Source organism: Camarhynchus parvulus, chromosome 2 (genome assembly GCF_901933205.1).
Source record: "Camarhynchus parvulus chromosome 2, STF_HiC, whole genome shotgun sequence".
NCBI classification, from domain to species: Eukaryota; Metazoa; Chordata; class Aves; order Passeriformes; family Thraupidae; genus Camarhynchus; species Camarhynchus parvulus.
In genome coordinates this window covers 39,727,962-39,749,047 of record NC_044572.1, presented here as the reverse complement: position 1 = coordinate 39,749,047, position 21,086 = coordinate 39,727,962, and the positions used below count along the sequence as shown (strand labels likewise).

The 21,086-nt window shown below is 35.4% G+C and overlaps 1 protein-coding gene across 1 annotated transcript in view; it reads left to right on the top strand.

Annotated features, from left to right (window-relative positions):
- NEK10 (NIMA related kinase 10) overlaps nt 1-21,086 on the top strand; it is a 79,190-nt gene that overhangs the window by 25,645 nt on the left and 32,459 nt on the right. Inside the window, 3 exon segments of the mRNA XM_030963724.1 lie at nt 16,794-16,935; nt 17,332-17,402; nt 20,266-20,479. Coding sequence (XP_030819584.1) covers nt 16,794-16,935; nt 17,332-17,402; nt 20,266-20,479 — 427 coding nt within the window.

Here is a 21,086-nt window from a genome sequence, read left to right as displayed (position 1 = left end):
AGGCTGTGATAACTAATTAAAAGGTTCCAAGAGGGGAGCTGCTGGTTGTTCCTCTGAATTAAGAGTCAAGAACTCAGGCATTTGGCAGTTGAACATAATTCATTTTGCCACTTTTGAAATTGTTGCTTGTGAATTCCTAGTACCAGAATGATAACGATTGATACTTATTCCCTAGAAATCTCTAAATCCTAAAATGGCTTCAAGAGTGAGACCTTGTAATATGTTAAATATTCAAGTCACGTACCTTGGAAGACCAATGCTTGTAGTTCTCAGTGGACAAAAGTAAGGGGATTGCAAGGCTGCCTTAATTGGTTATCCAAATATTCCTGAAGCATTGCACAATCTCTGAGTGACATTGGATCTGTGAGTGATAACTGGGGTATATAAGGTGTAGTAAGAGTTTGGTGTAACTAGTTATGTGCCATCTTTTTTCAGCTTCTCTGAAATAATCAATTTGTTTTGTTCACTTACAGCTGGGAAGAGAGGCTGTTGATGAGAATTTATTCTGCTCTTTTAAACACCAGTTTAAAAATAGAGGTGTCAGAGGTGTCAAAACCATGCTGCCATGGCCCTCAGGCACAGTGAATTGTAATTTTTCTTATTCCATCTACATTTATTTTTTCTTTTTCCTCTGTTAGATCCCTATTTTGTTTTCATTTATATCTTTTGGGCTTTTAATATTTTGTAGGAAATTTTTGTTTGAGAGTAGTGTTCTGTAGATTTAAATACTTTTTAAAATATAATTTTTGCTTATACTATATTTATTATTATTCTTGTATCCTGGGAAGTTCATATCAGAGCTAGAACTTTGGCAGGTCTTTTTCTACCTCTTTATCCAGTTATTTGGATGCAGGATTGAGGATAAAATGTCCCTTACATGTTGCAGTCTCTAGTAAGTGGTCTTTTGGGATGTTACCTGTCAGCTCTACTCCACAGGCAAAATCATGAAAGCAGTGATCCTTGTCTGTTGCAGTCAGAAAAGAGAACAACGATACAGTACAGATGTCTTTGTATTTAAAGTATATGCTTGAGTAATATTTAAAATGACAGGCTAAGATATTAGTCTTTCCAATGTCATAATAATTTAAGAATGCTAAAGAGGCTTTGCAAACAGCACCATGCACTGGAGGCCACCTTCAAGGTGCTTGGTTAGTTCTGGGTGTGACAGTGGGCTTTTTGAAATGGAAGCCTGTTCACAAGGAATAAGATGAACTGACAGAGTATTTTAGCACAAGTCTTGAAGGAGAAATCAGACCCAATAGACTTAAGCAGTGCTTGGACTAGACTCTTTAGTGGGGCTTCTTTGTATGATTTAAGTAGATGTTAGAGGCTATTAAAAAATAAAAAAAATGCCTATCTATGTACAAAAAGAACCCCAAACCAAAAAGAGAAGGAGATGTGAGAGATTGTTTCCATCTTAGAATGGCAGAAATAGCTTTCTTCTGAATTGACAGGTAATAGTTTTGAGTAGTTTGAGATGCAACACACCCTTCTTTGAGCAGACAATACAGTGCAGAAACAAGGCAATAAATATCAAAAGTAGCATTTGATGCTTATTTTTTAAATTTGACTAAGCAATATTATGCAAAATGGTTCAGATAAACATGCATCACTGTATGTACCAAACATGTTTGTATTTGGGCTTGGCTGAATCAATTTGCTAATGCAATTTTTTTGAACCTTGTGTCATCATAAAATAACTGCAGACACTGTTTTTTGTTTAGAGAGGGGCTTATATAATTATGCTTTGTAATTGTGATGGTTTTTAATTTTTCTTCATACTAGGTTGCATTCTACTATCACACTAATTAAATTCCTTTTAATTGGTTATCTCCCTGAACTAAAAAATCCAGCAATGTGTGTGCTTAGAATACCAAATGTATTAAATGGATGTGTTTACACTTAATACATTAAAAGTTGAGGAAAAGACTGCTTTAGGGAATTGGTAGTGAATCCTGAAGTCTTCTCCCAGCTCATAAGTCACTAGAAACAATCTGCTCCAAGTTAGTGGTGACAGTCTTTATTATTGTGCTGTCTCAAAGGCCTTCCCAGAAGAGGCACAGCAATTGTCCATGGTTATAGAGAATGATGTTTCCTTTCAATTATACCTTCCATTTCTTTGTTTCAAAAAAAGGATTGTGATTTAGGAAAAGAGGATATATTACCAGCAGATCAAGAGATGTATATAACTGTATATGTGTAGAGAAAATTTAGATGAACTCTGGGAAATTAAGTTAATTTTGAGATTGGATGGAGTAGAGGGTCTCTTCACAACTGCTTGAGAACTGGACTGATCTTTAAAAGCTGTTGAGAAACTGTGAGTGGATCCCTTACGTGTCATTAAGAAGCAGGCAAGAAAGTTCTACCTCAGTTGGTGAGCTAACTTGATCTTTCTGAAACAAAATTGTTTTCAAATGTTAGAAAACTGATGCACAGAACAATGTTGTTTATTTAGCTTTTTGTGCCAGTGTTGGGGAGTTTTCTTGCTGTGATGTTTTGAGGAAACTCCCATTTCAGTGATAATTGAACATATTATTTTGTTCCCTCATCTTCTCTGCTGTGGAGGAGAAAATATTCCTTGACCTTAATTTCTGTTTATGGACTACACACTGGGCCTGTGTACTGTATTATGTTAACCAGATTTCTTTTCTACTACTGGTCACTGCTTCTGTTTATAACCATATCTTGTGAGAGCATTGCATAATTCAATAGTCTGGTGTGATTTCTCATGTAGAGACCTGCAGTAGCTGCATTGCTTATTATGGCGACATAATATTTTCACTTAAAGCATTTTTGTTTTGGGAAGGGTAATTTAAGATGAGGGAGTGTGTTGTATTTTCAGAAATACTTTATTTTTAGCCTTTATGATGCTATATGGTCAAACTGATTACGAGAATTCCCAGCAGTACTTTATTCTTCCAAAAATAGAATCTGAAACATTTCACCAATTTCAAGAAAGTTTGAGAATTTAGGTTCTTTCAGTGTTTGTTGAAATTTGGTGAAGGATATCAAGTAGCAAAACAATTCAGTCTTGGCAAGAAAAGTTTTTAAACTCAGCTGAAATTTTCCAAATGTCCAAAATAAGCTGCAGTATATGCTGTTGTGTGACAGCAGTTTGGTGTGTTTAGATAACCCAGAGAATAGGAAACTGAAGGTGTAATGGTGAGGGGAAACAGAAAACTAATGTAAAACTGGTCTTATGCTAGTTTTGCCATTCATGAAACAGATCACTCCTGGAGGGGAATTGCTGATTTGAATAGAAAGGTAACAAAAGTTAAATAATCCTTTCAGTATATCAATACTGATTTTTTTACCAGAGTGTCACAGACATCTCTTTATGAAAAATCTTTTCCTTAGGATATTTCTTTCTGAGAAGCTGTGGCCTCAGAAACAGATGTAAACAATGGTTATCTGCTGCTGTGAAATGCAACAGGTTTGTCTGGATTGGCCCATCTTGAATGTTTATAATTAAGGGCCAATCAAGAGCCGAGCTCTCTCAGACAGAGTCCGAGAGAGCTGCCTTTGTTATCATTCTTTCCTTTCTATTCTTAGCTTAGCTAGCTTCTGGACACCTTTCTTTCTATTTCTTTTTAGTATAGTTATAATGTAATATATATATATCATAAAATAATAAATCAAGCCTTCTGAACATGGAGTCAACATTCTCGTCTCTTCCCTCAATCAAGAACCCTTGTGACCACTGTCACACCAGAGGATTTCCTGAAAGTTGTTTAATACAAGTGTTCACTCTGAGAATGAAAGATAGCAGTGAAATACAATTGTGAAAGTTTGGTTGTAGTGTAGACGTAAGTTTATAATGTGTGTCAACAAAAAGTCCAGTTCAGTTGGAGATGGAATCCACAGGGAGAATATAGGCTGGACAGGCAGGCAGCACTGTCCCTGTGTGTAACCCACAGGACAGCTCTGTGTAGAACATTATGTTTCATTGTGGGCACTTGGTGACTAAAAAGACACCTGAATAAACCTCAAGGAAGAACATTATAAGTACTTGACAGAGACTGCCTTACATAAAGATGTTCAAATGATTTAATTTTATATAGTTTTTAGTAAATAAGAAGTTTGTCTAGTTTACTGTCACCTGACATTTGAAATGTGCTTAATATCATGTCCAGTGTGAGACAGCATTATACTTGGGAGTAAAACTGGAAATTATGTAAAATATAAGAAAGCATGAAGATATCTGTATTTATCTCCAGAAAAATGTTTTAGTGGCAATTATACAATTCTCACCATAAGAGGTAACTTAATACTAGACAGGAGAGAAGGTAGAATAAAAATCTTGGACTAAGAGAAAAGCAGCCACTTTATATGTAACATGCACTAGTCCATATTATCTATTTTTCCTATCCTGAGTTGAGTTGTACTCACAAGGGCTTGTAAGTAGCTTAAAGTCATAGCACAAGTTGTTTACATGAAAGGGAGTGTGAAAATAGTTTTCTGTACTTCTTTTCTATGAAGTGAGTGGTGCTGATCCAGCTTCTAAAGAGTTACTTTGATACTGAGGGGTGGCGTGTAGCATGTAATAATTTTATAGGCTCCATGGTGACTTTTGACTGCTACCTTGAGGGAAAAAAATAGTACAGTTTTACTACCATAATACATTATAAACCAACAATGTTCTTCTCAGGAATAGTTATTTCTGTAGAACTTATATAAGTTGTGCAACAATTATTTTAATCTATAAAAATCATTATATTATTATCTCTTTGGAAGAGATAATAATGATAATGAACAAATACTTTCAATAGAATAAGATTAGTCATTTAATCAGACTAATTTATCATCTTCTAAATGTCTTTTAGTCCAATGTTACTGGCATTTGTTTGCTGGAATTCTTTCATTTTTATTTTAAATAATGTTAAATGAGCTACATTAAGATAAACTATGTTCTTATGGCATCTGAACTGCAGGACTTGGAATAGTTTTGGTGAGTTTATTTCTGCCTTTCCCATTCTATTCTGTATTCAGGATGTTAGCTGTATTAGCATCTTAACAAATCCTTACTATTTCTTGTTCTTCTTGACTTTGCTGCTCAGTATATAGTGTGCTGTTTTAATTTCTTGTGCCATTATGTGTCATCTTGCTGTCTTGGAGGTTTCCTAAAGAGCCTGTTTTCTATTTTACCATTTCTTTGATGGTCAGTTAAAGTTGTTTGCTCTTTTCATTTGGGTCTTGGGATTTAGTTTCTTGTATGTCCTTGGTTCAGTTGGTTGCTTTTCAGAGAAGCCAGATTTCAAAGCTCTATCAAGGATTGTTCAAACTTAGTCTTTCCTTGGTTTGTTCTATTTATTCCAACTGAAAGAGTTTGAATTTAAATACCCCGTGGTTTCAGACAGACTCATATGTCTGTATTTGCTATTTATTCTGCTGAAGAAAGCTGTTTTCCTGGGTTACTGCCCAGTATCTCCCTAGGTTCTCCACAATTTAATCTACACAAGCAGGGGTAAATGGTTTTATGACTAGAGAGATAGTACAGCGTTAATAACTACGTGATCCCACTTACAGACTGTAGTCTGTGTATTTTATGGACAGCAATGTGCCAAGTTATTAAATTGGGAGAAGAAGGATATGTAATTGTAATTTGTGGGTAGATTTTGTTGATTATTATTTACAAATTAATGTGTATGTTGATTCTCTTTTTACTTCCTATCTCCAGAAGAATTTATAAAGGCTTTAGCTTAACCTGAAGAGGATTTTTAGGGAGAATTTGGAGAAGAAAACTGTGGAATTAAATGTTTTTCTTGTTGCAGGATCATGTGACAGTTCCATTTAGGTGTCATGTCTTATTTTGCTTCTGGTCTATTTCTCAAGGGTGCCCATTGCTGGGGTTTGGTAGTGAGCTGAACAGAATGTGGTGGTGTCTCAAATTTCTTCCTTCCTTCTCTTTAGTCTTTGCTCAGTTTCCCATGTAACCTTACTTTTTCAGCTGATATTTGTAAGTGAGGTAGAAAGTAATTAATTTTAATAAAAAATACAATAGAATATATATATATTATTTTGTTATGAGCCTGTGTGCTCATTTCATCTATTGACTTTCCTCATGGTTGTTGGGAGCATCTGGATCAACAGATCCAGACTTTATTTAGATTTGAGAATTTTAAATTCTATGCAAAAGAAAACAATTAAGTCCCCATCTTCTTCAGGTAAAATTTTCATCTGTCTGCTTTTTTCCTGGTTGTTTTTATTTTTCCATTTAATCCATACTGAATGTGATTGCTAGACAGAAGAGTTGTTATTAGTTAATTATCTTGCGCATTAGTTTCCAGCAAATCCAAATACTTGCAAAGTCATCTAATTCATACCTTACTGTGAGACACAAGTTACTGTCAGAAACAAGTCTCTGTGTGGCTGGGATTCATCTTGCTTATATGCAGCAATTTAAAACCTGGGCGTCTTACTCAAGTCAAGCAGCTAGATTACTGAAAATAATGATTACTGAAAGTAATGGAAAAAATAGGCATTCTGCTAATGAATTTCATCCCATCTACCTTAAAGAGTTATGTTTAGTTGATGAGATGAATCAACCACCTGATGCGTCTGTCTCTCTTCATTTGCTACAGAGTGATCTTAGCATAAATCTCTTAGAGGAGTTTAAAGTTAGGTGAAATTGGCACCTTCTTTGAAATCAGTTATCAAAGATCTAGGTTTATTTTAGAGTTGTTGTAGAATAGGATTTACTATTGCTTTTGTTGTCTTTTTGCAGATACTTACTTCTCCCTCTAAAATGCAAATATTCATGCAATTTCTTGATAAGCTTGGTTATCCAGCTTTTAAGCCTGATAAAGGCACTGAATGAAGTTTATTCCAAAAGGCATGTATCTCAGTAAGAAAAATCCTTTACCATTTTTAACTGTTCAGATTTCTGTTCCACAGATAAAAGGAAAAAAAATTCTTGAGCTGTTTATACAGTTACAGACTTAAGGCAGTTCCTGAAATATTTTACAGGAAATTGCAATATTAATTAACTGAAAAACATCTCTAGTTGGAAGGAAACATCTTCTTAGAAGAATCTGCCAGATGCGTGTTAGGAGTACCTTTTTAGAATATGAGTGGTTCAGTTTTTTACGTGTATGGATAGCATTTGCCACAGCTTACAATTTGTCTACAGCATTTCTTTTAAAACTGACAGCTTGACGATTTGCTAGGTATTTTTGTATAAATGATATAACATCCCATGGGTGGACTGTGCAGCGATGCTTGGTTTTGATAATATAAATAATAAATCACATAAAAAGCAAATTTTGTTTTTTGTGAGTTTCAGAATGCAGCTTATACTTCCTCATGTTGTTTTATACTTCATCTTGTTCCATGATGTGTCTGAAAGAATAACAGATATAAATTAGAACTTTAATGTGTTTTTCTGTTTTAAGCCTCCCAGTAGTTCTGTATGTAATACTGGAACACTAAATTACAAATTAATAGTACTGGGATTTGTTCTTATAACTTACTCAAAGACGCATATAATACTCTTGAAAATTCAGAAGCAAAAAAAAGTTGAAACAGATGTGCACATTTTGAGTTTAATTAGATAAGTGTATTTTTATCACAGCGTGAAAGGTGGTACTTTGTGACATTCTTTAGTAATAGTAAGACAACTGAAGAAAGAATTGGCTTGATGTAAACATCACCTTTTCTAATAGAGCCTGCAAGACTTTTAAAATTGTCCTTGACGCTTTTTTTTTAAATGAAGGCCTAGAAAGAATACTATTTTTGCACACTGACTCCCAGCAAGTTTTTCTCCAGATCGACAGATACAGTATATAGAGGAGAAGGCCAAATTCAAACAGAATTGTATCTTTATGGGACGTTTTTCCAATATGCCTATACACCCTATCCTGATGAAGGGCAAAACACATTGCCAATAGATCTGTGTCATGATTTAACCCCAGCCATCAGGCAAGCCCCTTGCAGCCACCAGTTGGACTGGGGAGAGGATCAGAATCATGAAAGCTGAAAAACTCTTGGGTTGAAATGAAGACAGTTTATTAGGGAAAGCAAAAGCTGTGCGTGCAAGCAAAGTAAAAGAAGGGTTTCACTGCTTCCCATGGGCAGGCAGGTGTTCAGCCATCCCCAGGAGAGCAGGGCCTCATCACATGTAGTGGTTACTTGGGCAGACAAACGTCATCATTCCAAATGTCCCCCCCTCCCTCCTTCTGTATATACTAAGCATGATGTCACATAGTCTGGAATATCCCTATGGTCGCTTTGGGTCACCTGTCCCATTCCATCTCTTTCCAACCTCCCATGCACTCCCAATTTCCTTTCCAGCATGGCAGTACAAAAAGCAGAAGGGGCTTTGGCTGTGTGTAAGCCCTGCTCAGCGATAACAAACACATCTCTCTATTTACCATGACTGTGTTCAGCACAGACCCAAAACACAGCCCCATTCCAGCCACTGTGAAGAAAGTTAAATCTTTCTTCATCAGCCCAAACCAGCGCATTGTGTAACTTTTTAAGAAGTGTATAGAAGTGCTTCAGTTGGGGATAAATGCACATCAGGGCCCATGAAAATCTGATATTTGTGATCTACTTGTAATAGATACTTCTATGTTGAGTCCTGAGCCCTTGGATTATGTTGAGTTCTCCCAATTTTTATAGCCAATATAAGACAATAGTACTGTACCCTGTAAGTGCTCCCAAACTTCTTTGTTTCTGAAATGGAACATTCTGTCTGGAAAATTCTAGAGATCTAAAATACATCTTTGAGCAGTAGTACTGTGTATATATGCATACACACATATGTGCATGTACATGTATATATGCATATATATACTGAGACACACAAGGACATGCACATACACACACATGTATGTAAAAATCAACGAGAATGTTCACAGTTGTAGAGACTTTAGTTTACAGAGTGTAAAACAGATTCTATCATGTTTCGTTTTGTGGTTTTTTTGGGGGGGGGTTGTGTTTTATTTTTTTTCTTTGCTTGTTTTGTCTTGGTGGTTTTTTTGTTGAATTTGTTGTTCCACATTGCCAAATTTAGCACAGACTGGATTAGAAACACTGTTTCTGGCATAGCCACCTATTCAGGAAGTTGCCATATTGATGTCTCCCATGCTTTCAACTGATGAAATTTTACATTATGAGAATTTTTTTTTTGTTCTACCTGCTCTTGATACTTAAGCCAATGTGTCCTAGCAAGTGGTGTCCTAGCAAGTACCCAATTGCCATACCTGGGAGTTGCTGGGAGATGTTGTTTTCTGTGTATTCAAACATGGGAACATTTAGATATGGATGTTCCTTGGGAAACATAATCAGGAAATATATGTGAAATATATCCTTCAGTTTTAAAGATAGTTTTTAAGAAGATACTTGTGCAATGAGCTGCATTGCTCTATGAAATTCAGAAAGGGCTGTGATTTAGCATTTGTTTTCTCTAGCATTAAAAGTTCATATGTATAAAAGCAGTGAAAGTATAAAGTTGCCACAAAAAACAGGTCTGTCTGCCAGAGATTCTGTCTTGCAGAAAAGGTACAGAGTTCAAAGATGGGAGAATGTGTAGTTGTTAAATATAACTTGCTGGTCTTCTGAGTATGAAAACAAGTCCTGACAATATTCTTCTGTTCCTTTCACCAGCTTTTTATCTAGGCTTTATGTCCAGAAAGAGGAACTGGTGATAGATATGCTGAAGTTTTTAATCAATTTTCTTGTATGGTTATGTTTTGATTGACTTAATTTTTCTTAGTAAAGGTAAAAGAGAGTTTCAGTTCAGCATTATGAGCTAAGGGTAAAACTGAAAGCTATATTTCAGTGAAAGCTGATTTTATATTTCTAAAGCTGACTCCTTGGCAGTTCTATTTAATATCTCTCTTCCACAGGAAAAAAACCTCCCGAACTTCTGCCAGTACCAGTTGTTTCTGAGGCTGTGATATAAACTGTGTCAATGAAATTATTCAAGGCAAAAAAATCCAATTGTGACAACAACCACCCAACCTAAACCAGCCATACTCCAGGGCAAACACAAGCATTTAGGTAAACATATAATAATGGGCTAGATTAGAGAACTGAGCCAGCTTAAAAATATTTTAGGTCTTTGATGTGTAAAGCAGCTGTAGAAGTACTTGTGCTGGCACAGGAGAGCAGACCCTGGTGGAAGAGAGATTGGGAACAAGCGGAAGCAAGGCACCGTCTTGGCTTTCAGTATCTTTTGAACATACAGCCTAAACAGCTTACCCCACATGAGGCTGTTGTGGTCTTCGTGGTTTCATATGTGGTCTAAATTTTTGATGGGGGGGAAAAAAGTAGTTACAAGTGCCTCTTTGCACTTAGGAATTGGGAAGAGGACCTTGTGCTCTGAACATGCTTTTGCCTTGGGTATTTAATGATTTAGGTATGAAGGTGTTTGTTTCTTTGCTTTTGTCTAACAATGCACTAGGAGTAAAGAACAATAGAATAAACCTAAAAAAAAGTCATTTGATTTATATTCATATGTGGCAAGGCTAAATTAGAAGTGAGTTGGTGGCAGTTTTTCATGTGTTCTAGAAAATGTCTTATTACAGTGCTAGGGACCATAAGTTATTTTTCAAATTTAGTATGTTTGGCATTGCTAAGCAATATTGTATAAAGCTGGCACACATAAAAGCTGGAAGGTTTGTAAATTCAAAGAAATATGAATCTGTTGCTGAATGTTAACTGGATGCCCATATCTTTATTTTCAAAAGTATAGAATAAAAAACCCAAGAAAGTAAATTGTGAAACTTCTTGACTGTTTCAAACAGAGAGGTACTGAACTGTGTTGAAAGGAAGCAGTAAGTTAGTGAGTTTTCTAAATTGTTGATTAACAGCACTGTAACTGAAATTTACACTGATTTATTACTGGGATCTTGTTTTTACACATTTTTCAATGCTCATTAACATTTGAGATTGAGACAGACTACACAAATTTACAACTATTTGCAGTGAAAAGCATCTCCACATCAAACCAGGTGGTTTTTTTGAAGATATTAGTAAAAATATAAGGCAGGCATTATGCAGTTTGCTGTATCTTACAGTTATTAGTGGCCTGTCACTGACTGTGGATTGGTTTTGCCTCTCTATAGAAGAAATTGTATGAATATAGCAGAGCTTTCTGGGCAGAGGCAGGCAAATGCTTGGACTGGGAAATGAAACTGTTGAGATTACACTGATGAGAGAGCAGTTTTACACATGGAAGTGGCCTCTCTTAGCTGACTTCACCCGTTTTAAAACTACATTCCCCACCTGGTGGCACGAGGATTTATCACACTGCATAATTGCCATCTGAAGATAGTAAATTTCTTCCCTACCTCTGTACATTTTAAAACTTGGTGGAACTGATGAATAAGTGATGAATTTTTCTCTAAGTGTCAGTAGAAGTTTAGGATGTCTGCAAAAATGTTCTTTTGTGAATAAGAAATTATATGTATATTTTTTTCCCAAAAAATATTTAGCATAATTTGTATGGAGAAAAATGGTAGCAAGTTAGACAACAACATAATAAATTATTACAGACTTCCTTGGCCATACTTTTTCCATTTCAAAATAGAAAACTGTGAAGGTAAAATTTTAACTAGTGATTGAAAATCCTGTTCCTGCTTCATCACTCAAGGGATAGACAGAATATCCCCAAAAGGCTTGTGTTGAATTCTTTATGTGGGTGAGAAATGCAAATAACTTTCAGCAATATTCACAGGACCTCTTTATTCAAACTGTCAGGTTTGTCGCTCCTGTTTCTTCTTCCATTGGTTTTAGTGGTAATTACGAAGCTATGGTAATGAATGTGTATCTGTAGCTTGCAGCAAACTATCCAGAGAAAAATTGTGACATGCAGCAACTGCTTTTCTATTTTTTATTTTGGGATTATGCTGGTGCTTTTTTTTTTCCCTTGCATTATCCCCCTCTTTCTGTGATTCAGAGAACTGATTCTAGAATAAATGTAGGGTTTTTTCACAGTGGTCTCCAAATACTCTCACATTATCCTGCAGTAGTTTGGTAAAATGAAGATGGGTTTGTAAAAACCTAGAAATGGTGTCCAAATACAAGCATTTTCTCATTCGTTGCACTGAAATTTGTGGTCTTGGATCTTTTCTGAGAAAATAGACATGAATGGAAACAGAAGAGATTCTAACTTGATGTATACATTTTTTTTTCTTCATTGTAACAGTCAAATATGGAAGTGAGAAAATCTTTACCTCTGAAGATTTTCAAGACACTACTGGATAAATCCCTGTTTATCTGGGCCAGGGAACAGCAGGTTTCGTTTTTATAGCGAATTGTGGCAGCCATAGGTACAAAGATTGTGAAAATCCTTTTCTCTGCTTTCCTTTGATGAGTCCTGCCAGCAAGTAGTAAGGCTATCCATTGCAAGTGAGTATTATTATATTGGTGTTTTAACAAGGATATCAACTTACCTGAAATAAATAGAAGCTGCAGAGACTCTTTTAGCATTTGGGACTAAAGGAAACAAAAAACCCCCATTGATCACTGTATGGCAAACTTGTCTACTATCTCTCCAACTGTCCTGTCTCCAACAGTGGGAAAAAACCAATATCCTTAGGTGGGGAAGAATGGGATAAGCATATTGGACTCTTTGCTACTTTCCAGCTATTTTCAGCTTGGATTGTTTCCTGAAATAGGTATGGTTTCTAGGCATGAGTGTTTGTATAGCTAACACCTCCTGCTGGAATTCTCCATCAAAGTTTAGGGAATGTTATGTTAAAAGCGGTAACTGTCATTGTTAAAATCCTCAGCACTGGCAGATTATTCTTTGTTTAGCCTTGCATTATAAACCACCACCTTCTCTGGGAGTCAGTCTTGAAGGATCACTGCTGTTTTCATTCATTCCTAACTGTCCAGTTGAAACCAAGTCTCACTTAAAAGTGCCCCTCCTACTGCAGGGTGCCACATACCAGTGTGTTCCTGCACCTGTTGGAAGCACCTGTGACCACTGCACAGAGATAAGTCTTGAGTGGCTCCTTAAAGTTCTGTGCAGCCTGGGAAATCTTCACTGGTTGTGTCCCATGTCAAGTCAGTCTGAAAGTATTAATAACATTCTTCAGAAGCTTCAGAGGCTCTAGAAAATTGATGCTGTTTTGGAAACATCCTTCCCTCATCTCCTCTTTTCCTCCCTCTCCAAATTTAGGACTTTTTTTAATTTTGGCACTTCTGTCCACTAATAACTAATGTGGACACAAGCTAATCTAGTGAGGATAGTCATCTTTCATATAGCTGTGTGGTAGTACAAATGTAGGAGACTTAGATACAGTCTGTTTAAATCTCTGTTAAAAGAGCTCTTAAAGAAAAACAATGGTAAAATAACATCAGTAAGCAAAATTATAAATGAAAGCTTGATGGCAAAACTAAAACCAAGGCCATGTAGATGTTATTTGGTTAAATGTGTTCATGTGTTTGATGCTTTACAAGTAGCACTGTACTGACAAGATTTGGTTATTATTGTTTCTTTTAAAAAAAACCTCCTAATTATAAATGTAGTGTAGTATGGGAAACCTCTTCTGTATATAAAATAGCTGCCTAATTTTGTAAAAAGGAGTTCAGAAGGAAAACCAGCTATTTGGATTAAGCAGTGGCTCATTTTGAGGCCATGGTCACAGATGATTCTATTATAAAGAATATAAGCAGTGCTAGTCTGTTGACCTTTCTAAGAAACAGTTATAAAATTGTCTGTTAAAGGATGCTCAGAATTTGGATGGTTATTCTGTGGTTATAATTCTGTCTTTCATTTAAAAGAATTTAATCTTGCATTTGCTATGGGCATTTGTTTAGTGAAGGACTCTCTTACAGTTAACATAATGCTTACTGGAGTAAGCTTTTTCAGCTTGAATATGTAAGTTGAAAATCACCAGTGATTTGCAAACTTAGATGAAAATTATCTTGAGCTATTAGATGAAAAATATCTTAGATGAAAAATATCTTAGAGCTATTATCTTGAATATGTTAGCTGCAAGAATTACATGCTGCCACTACTAGTAGCTGTGGCTAATAGCATCAGCATTACTGCTTAGTGGCAGTAAGCTCAGCCCTTGGAGCAATGGAAATTAATATCTTTATAATCTCTTAGGGGCTCCCCCTTTCTTTATTCTGTTTTGAATGTATTTTATGATGTAGACATCTGTTTGCTAAAAAATTAATTAGTACTGCTGTCTGGCTTCAGTCAACTGAGTTATCTTCAGCTACAAGTTAAAGGATGAGTACTGCCTTTACAAATAATAATAAAAAAGTCATACTAATGCTTAAATTCTCAGTGTTTGTGAGTAAGACTGGTTCCACATATTCTTTCTGGTCTTGACCAGGCAGTGACAGTTTATACACATTTGTCATCTGAATTAGGCAAACCATATGTGCTCCCACCACACTCCTGTTGGTGGGTGGCAGTGTACAGGAACAAGAACTGGGTACTCTCTCTGCTTGGCATCCCTGCCACTGGGGATCCAAAACATGCAAATTGACTGCAGAACTGTTTTGCTAATCAACAACTACTGTACCCCACCCACATTTCTAACTAGCAGATGGTGAGGCAAGCCTGTAGAACATGGTAATGGATTTTACTACATCCCTTGAAAAGTAAATAATAATATTTGAAAATCCTATTTAAAAATCTAAATTACAGAACTAATTAGCTACAAAAGTAAAGCATCATATAAGTAGGGGATTTATATTCTCTTTAAAATTTTCATGGACACATTCAATAAACATTGCTCCAGTAATTTAAAGTACTTCTTAAGCAGGAGACAGTATTTTTTAATGTATTGGTCATCCTAATGTTCTCAGTATCTGAGATTTCTGACTAAGACATTTGCTCTGGAAGAAATGATCAAACACTATTCTGCTACAAGTCCTTTTGATTAAAAAAAAAGGAAAAAAAGAGGGATTAGATAAGCATTTAGAACAAGAAATCTTTCAGCATGAATAAACAGAACAAATGACTTCATTAACTTTCAGCTACTGTGCATTTGTGTGAAACCATGCTAAAACTATAACCCTGTCAGCGGTGTATTCTTTCTATGATTTCCAAATCATGGTATGATTTTTCCAAGTCACCAGCTGGTGGGCTGCTGTTTGCTCTGGACATCAGGCAAGATTTTCCCCTGGAAAAATCTTCAGTAATCAAGATGCTGTAGGCTAGGTCATGGTTGCCTCTGTTTCTCTCTCAATTGTATTCAGCTTATTCTTTCTGTGACTTTTTGCATAGTTACATAAATTTGGCTTGAATAGTCTCAGTTTGGTATTTTAATATAATTTAATAATGTAAAATAATAATTTTTAACTTGATCTCTCTGTGGATGAAAATTATCCTTAGAACAAAAGAATAAATTTGAATTCAGATTTTTTTTTCTGATTAGGAGTATGCTTAGGACTTGACTAAGATAGGGGCTTTGCCTTATTGGGCTCACCATCTATATGATAAGTTGCAGTATTAATGTTTGCTACTATACACTTTTAATACACAAAAAGGAAATTTCCACAAAGACATCTAATGAATTAGTGTCACAGGCAGTGTGATTACAGGTATACTGTTATGTACTAAAACAACATTCAATACCCACTCTGTAGTTATGTAACAGCAGCAGTAAGATTCAAAGAAAATTGCTTATTAGGTTTGACCCAAGAATCTGTATCTTGCTTGATAATTTTATCAGAAGAGTGTGACCTGTCAGTCCCTCTTACTTCCCTGCACTGTGACCTCTCTTCTGATTCTCTATTGTTAAGTTCATGTAATTGATCTTTTGTCTAGGGACCTCATCCCATATATTTTCAAAATCTGCATTTTGTACATAACAGCAGGATATCCTCTAGCATCATTATTTGATTTTACACAGTACCTCTGAGCACTAAAATAAGGCATTTTACCAAAGATACCAGTACTATAATTATGAAGAAAAAGTGACTCCAAATTCTAAGCTGAAGGAAAAAGGTAAACAAATTGGTTTTCAAGTTAATTTTACAGATGAAAGAAGTATTTTTCTGTATCTCTGAATGAAAAAAAAAATCAAACACATTCTGTGATATGATCTTTAGTTACTGCTAAGACTTGAACTCCAACATCCGAATATACCTACTAGTGTAAATTGTTATCATCCAGGTTCATGAAAAGCACTGAGGAAATTAAATAAAGGAAGTAAATGCTGTTTTGTACTACACCAGAACTGAAGTTACTGCCTTCCATTTTCTTTAAATGTATCTTTACAATGTTCTTTGTATTATCATTTGGCTGCCTGCTGAGTGTGCATATTGCATCCTCACAAGGAAAGCATTACAGCAGTTTTAAGAAGATGAAAATGATACAATGAGTCAAGTTCATTTACTTACATTAATAGCAAAACTATATCCATTATCATTCTAAATACAGGAGTTGTATTCAAATCTTTCTGATATCTGGATTATGAGATGAGCTGCCATACTTATCTGTTCTCTAGTCTGTTTTATTGAAATGCCATCATTGTAAACTTGTTCTAAATGCTGTAGTTCATGTCCAGTAAGTCCAAAGACAATGTGAGTGGAAAGGACAAGTGAACAAAATGTAAACCCCTAGTGTTGTGAGAAAAAGTGTAGCATAAGTTGAAAATCTATTCATTGTACTTCCCCTTAAAGAATTTGGCTGGTAAATGACACATATGCAACCTTTGAAAGTAATTGTGTGTGTGTAATTATGTTGTAGTGAGTAACTAAATATTGGGTGAGTTTTTTTTGGTTTTTTTGTTTGTTTGTTTGTTTTGTTTTTTAAGAAAATAAGCCTACTTCTAGGGGAATTAATAAAACACTTGTGGCTTGCATTGTTTTCTCCCTAGTCCTGAAGTTGTAAAGGGTGAGCTACATGGAGAGAAGGCTGATGTGTGGGCTGCAGGATGCATCCTTGAACAGATGGCCACTCTGAGCCCACCAGTTTACAGCACCAATATGCCCTCCCCGGCAATTGAGATATCCACATTTGCCAGATCAACCTCCCAGTTATTTCTGCATGTGTTCTCATGATCCAAGAGAATTTATATTTAAGTTTATTGACACATAAACTGCTCTCAGCTCTTATGTGTGTGGCTTGTGAACAAGCACAAGTGTTTATCATTGTATGAATTATTATCTTACCATTCTAATTGCAAAAATTGCTTGTAAATGTTCAATATTGTAGCACTTTAATCTACAGTAAGTACACTAATGTGGATACCTGGCTGGAAGAGACAGTCTGCATCTAAGTTGTTCTGCAAGTTAGAGCTGGTGATGTAACGCTCATCAGACAGTTTCAAGGGACAACACTTATCGTATTGGATGCTGAAATAAATACTGGGCTGTTTTTCTTCAACAAAATGTAGATTTAAAAAATTTTTTCAGATAGTAGGGGCTGTGTATGAACCTGTGCCAGAAGGACTGTACTCTGAAAAAGTCTCATTTACCATTAAGAGGTAATTACTCATTTTATTTCAACATCCTGCTGTAAAGATGTTTTTGTTTTGTATGCTTCCAGCAGAGATAATGTGACAGTTTGCAGACTTTAGCAACTGCCAGTATTTGTCTCTGAATAGGAAATATCTTTGGATTTAAAGAAAAACAGAGATATCTCCTTACACCAATAATAGCATATACAATATAGCTGCATACATGCAACTGGAAAACTCATACCAGTATAATCAGGGCATTCATTTAGCCAGTATAGACTTTATATTCAGTACTGAAATTTACATTTAACGGTATCAGTGCTGTACTTAATTCCCTGCACATAATGAATTTGAGTAATTTTCAAATGCAGATTGTGGTCAAGGAAATAACCCCATCAGAATATGTTATTTATAGATCACTGTATGATCATGTTCATAGTTTTTTCTGTTTATTTGACTGATAGAAATATGTTTTTCACTGCCTTATAATTCTGTTAGCACAGCAGCAGAAGTACCAAAGCAATGGAGGAAAAGATGAGCCTGTACTTGCTACACTCACTCATCACAAATTTCTTAGCTATCTTTATATCTGCCTGGAGATAATGTAATGTGTAAGGCAAAGTATAGAGTGAATTAGAGATTTAGTTAGTTCCCTTGATTTTTCCATTTTAGAAAAAAAAACCCGCTTAGAACAAAAATGCTTATGCTTTTTCATTCAGATATTCAATTCTGTCTCTAAAAAGCACATTACAAAAAACGTTTGTGTACGGTTATAAACTAAGGTTTTATAGTATGCTGTAGTGTACAGAAAGGTTTCTGTTACCTAAAGACCTTGTGGATAAAGGACAACAATGGAGAGTACAGGAGCTAATAGAACTAACATTTAAGATATTCTGAAATGAATTTTAATGAAAATATTAAAATCTTCACATTCACAAGAATTTTTCTGCATATTTTACTAACTGGGAGACAATTTTTTTTTGTTGTTGTTCATTTTGGGGGGGATATTGTTTTTAATATTATCTCTTACTATGGGTTAAATCTTAAATGATTTGTTATGTTTAGGTTTTTGCTTATGCTTTGTGAGCTATTTAGAAAGAATAAAAACATTAAAGAAAAGCAGTAATAATGAGATTTTAGTTATATAGATGAGGAAACATTAACAGAAAAGATGTTGTTATTTTCAAATGACTAAAACAGAACACATTTCAAAGATGAATGTTGGAAGTAAAAAAAAAATCTTGATAATGATTTGAAGAAATATCGAAAGCTTCTTGTTGCAACTGTAAATTTTCATTTAGTGTTATCGTTACTATTCTTTAGTATTGTTATTAAAACAGGAAATTAAAATAGTTTTATTGCTTTAAGCTACTAAAGAATGTATGGCTATGGATTCTATTCTGGAATCATAGCCATCAAATTCCAAAGTATATGGATTCTGTTCTGGAATCATAGCCATCAAATTCCTTCAGAGCTGAACATCAATCTACTTGGTGTTTAGTCATAAATAATTTTTAGGTGCATGGAAATGGATACAGGACTTATTAGAAATCTCGTCTAGCTTTCTTTGGTCTTGGAACTTTTGCCCAGTTTCAGTGAATTAAAATAAAAAATCAAAAGGAAACCCCAACCCCAAGTATTTTTTAAGGGTGAAAACTTGCACCTCTTTCAAAGAAATACAAAATTTAAAGTAAATATATTTTTAAAATTATGACAATTAGTGAAATTAATCAACACATTTAAGCAAATTTAAACAAAAACATTCAAATCAAGAAGTTCAAGCACTGTAAAGCATTTTCAAAAGTGCTACTGTGCATGTCAGTTGTGTTTTACTTAGAAAGAACTGCTTTAGAAATCATAAGTCATTCTATGACATCTTCTTTGAAGAAGAGTGTTGGGTTATATGTTTGTGTTAACAGATCAATAGTGCTATGCAAGGAAATTGTAGTAAATGACCAGATTCATTGGAGTTAAAAGATTTAAGACACTTTTTAGTACATGCACGACTCTCCCTAGCAGCTTTCCTGTCCTACACTGCATAGACTGCAGAAAATATTTTGGGGATTTAAAAATAGACCTAATAATATATTATTACCATTATTGGGGGTGCCTTTAACATAGACCTGTTAAAGTATTTTAGATTGGAAGAGAGCCCTGGAAGAGTCTAGTCCATCCTGCTCAATGCAGATACAATTAGATCTGGTTGCTCACTGCTCAGGGTTTTGTCTATGTCAGTTTTGTATTGAAGGATAGAGATTCCACAACTTCTCTGCGCCCTCTGTAGTGTTTGTCTGCCTTTGTGATTAAAAGTAATAGTAATAATAATAACAATAATTTTTGGATCTATCCAGATTTCCCTGTGGTCTAACTTATGTCTCTTGCCTCTTGCTCTAACACTGTGCACCCCTGAGAAGGATCTGACCATGCCTTCCAGTTATGCAGGTAGCAATCAGATCTGAGAATAGGTGGTCCAGGTCCCTCTGACAACTGCCCATGTATCCTTGCAATTCATTGTTCACAAACCTTTGGAAAATGCACTCTCTCCCATGATCTAGGTCATTAATAAAGACATTAAATAGTGCCAACCCAATCCCCCAAGGTTGACTCCATCTCCCCCATCCCAGAAGAAAGCCCCAGGCACTCCTGAGTGTGTCTGGGAGTGCACAGCCACAGTTCCCAGTAGCAGCTCTGTTTGGGTCAGTCAAGGATAATTGTTCCAGCTGATGCTGGAGGCTGTGCTGTGGTGTGGCAACACCAAATCTGCTCAGCATCTTCAAACTGTCCCAGGCAGGATGACGGAGCAGTGCTGGCTGGCATAACTCCATAAATACCAGGGCAGGAATTCAATGGTGGAAAAGAATCAAGTGAATAGAGAATGTTCTTTCTGTAGCTGCTTGACTCCTCATGCAGAGGCACGTCCAGACATAGTAGAAGTCAGCTCACTGCTGCCTGATGTGATGATGAAATATCTGGAATTTTTATCCACCTCTCATCTCATGCTGGAGAAGAAACTGGGCTGGGAGAGGAGACGAACCCAGCAGTACTTCATGGAGGCTTATTGAAAGGCAGTAACTTATCACCATCAACTTCCCATTTTTTCACAAGTAAGTACATGTATTAGGCTTTATTTTTTGTTATTGTTGTTTGCCATATCTGAGAAAATAATGTGCAGCAAAGCAGAAAATGAATCAAAATTAAAAGAGACATCCTTCTCTAACATTTTTCCATGTAGGCTCTTTAATTTATTTTTAACAAAGTATTCATTAATATTTTTTGGACATTCTTATGCAGGAAAAATGACAGTATCTTAAAACCCAATGTCATTCTATGTTGGAAAATGGCATTGTTATGGAGGTTCTTACAGTTTTGATAATATCTGATAACATTTAATTATTAAGGCACATTTGTGAGTGGTTTGTGAATAGGAGAATATACGCTTGATTAGGGTGGAACAAGTTGGTAATCTTGTGTATGATTCATAAACAATGACACCTAGAAAATGGAACATACAAGAATAAAATTTTTAATTACAGATTGCAAAATACAGACCAGTGATGCTGATAAGGTATTTATTCATGTTTTCTAACTCTCTGATACAGTTTTGCAGAAATACTTACAGTTCTTCCATTTGCTTCAGGCTGTGTTTTAAGCATCCTTCATGGAGAACATCAGTAGTTTACCTATTATATATAATCTCAGAGAATTCATTTA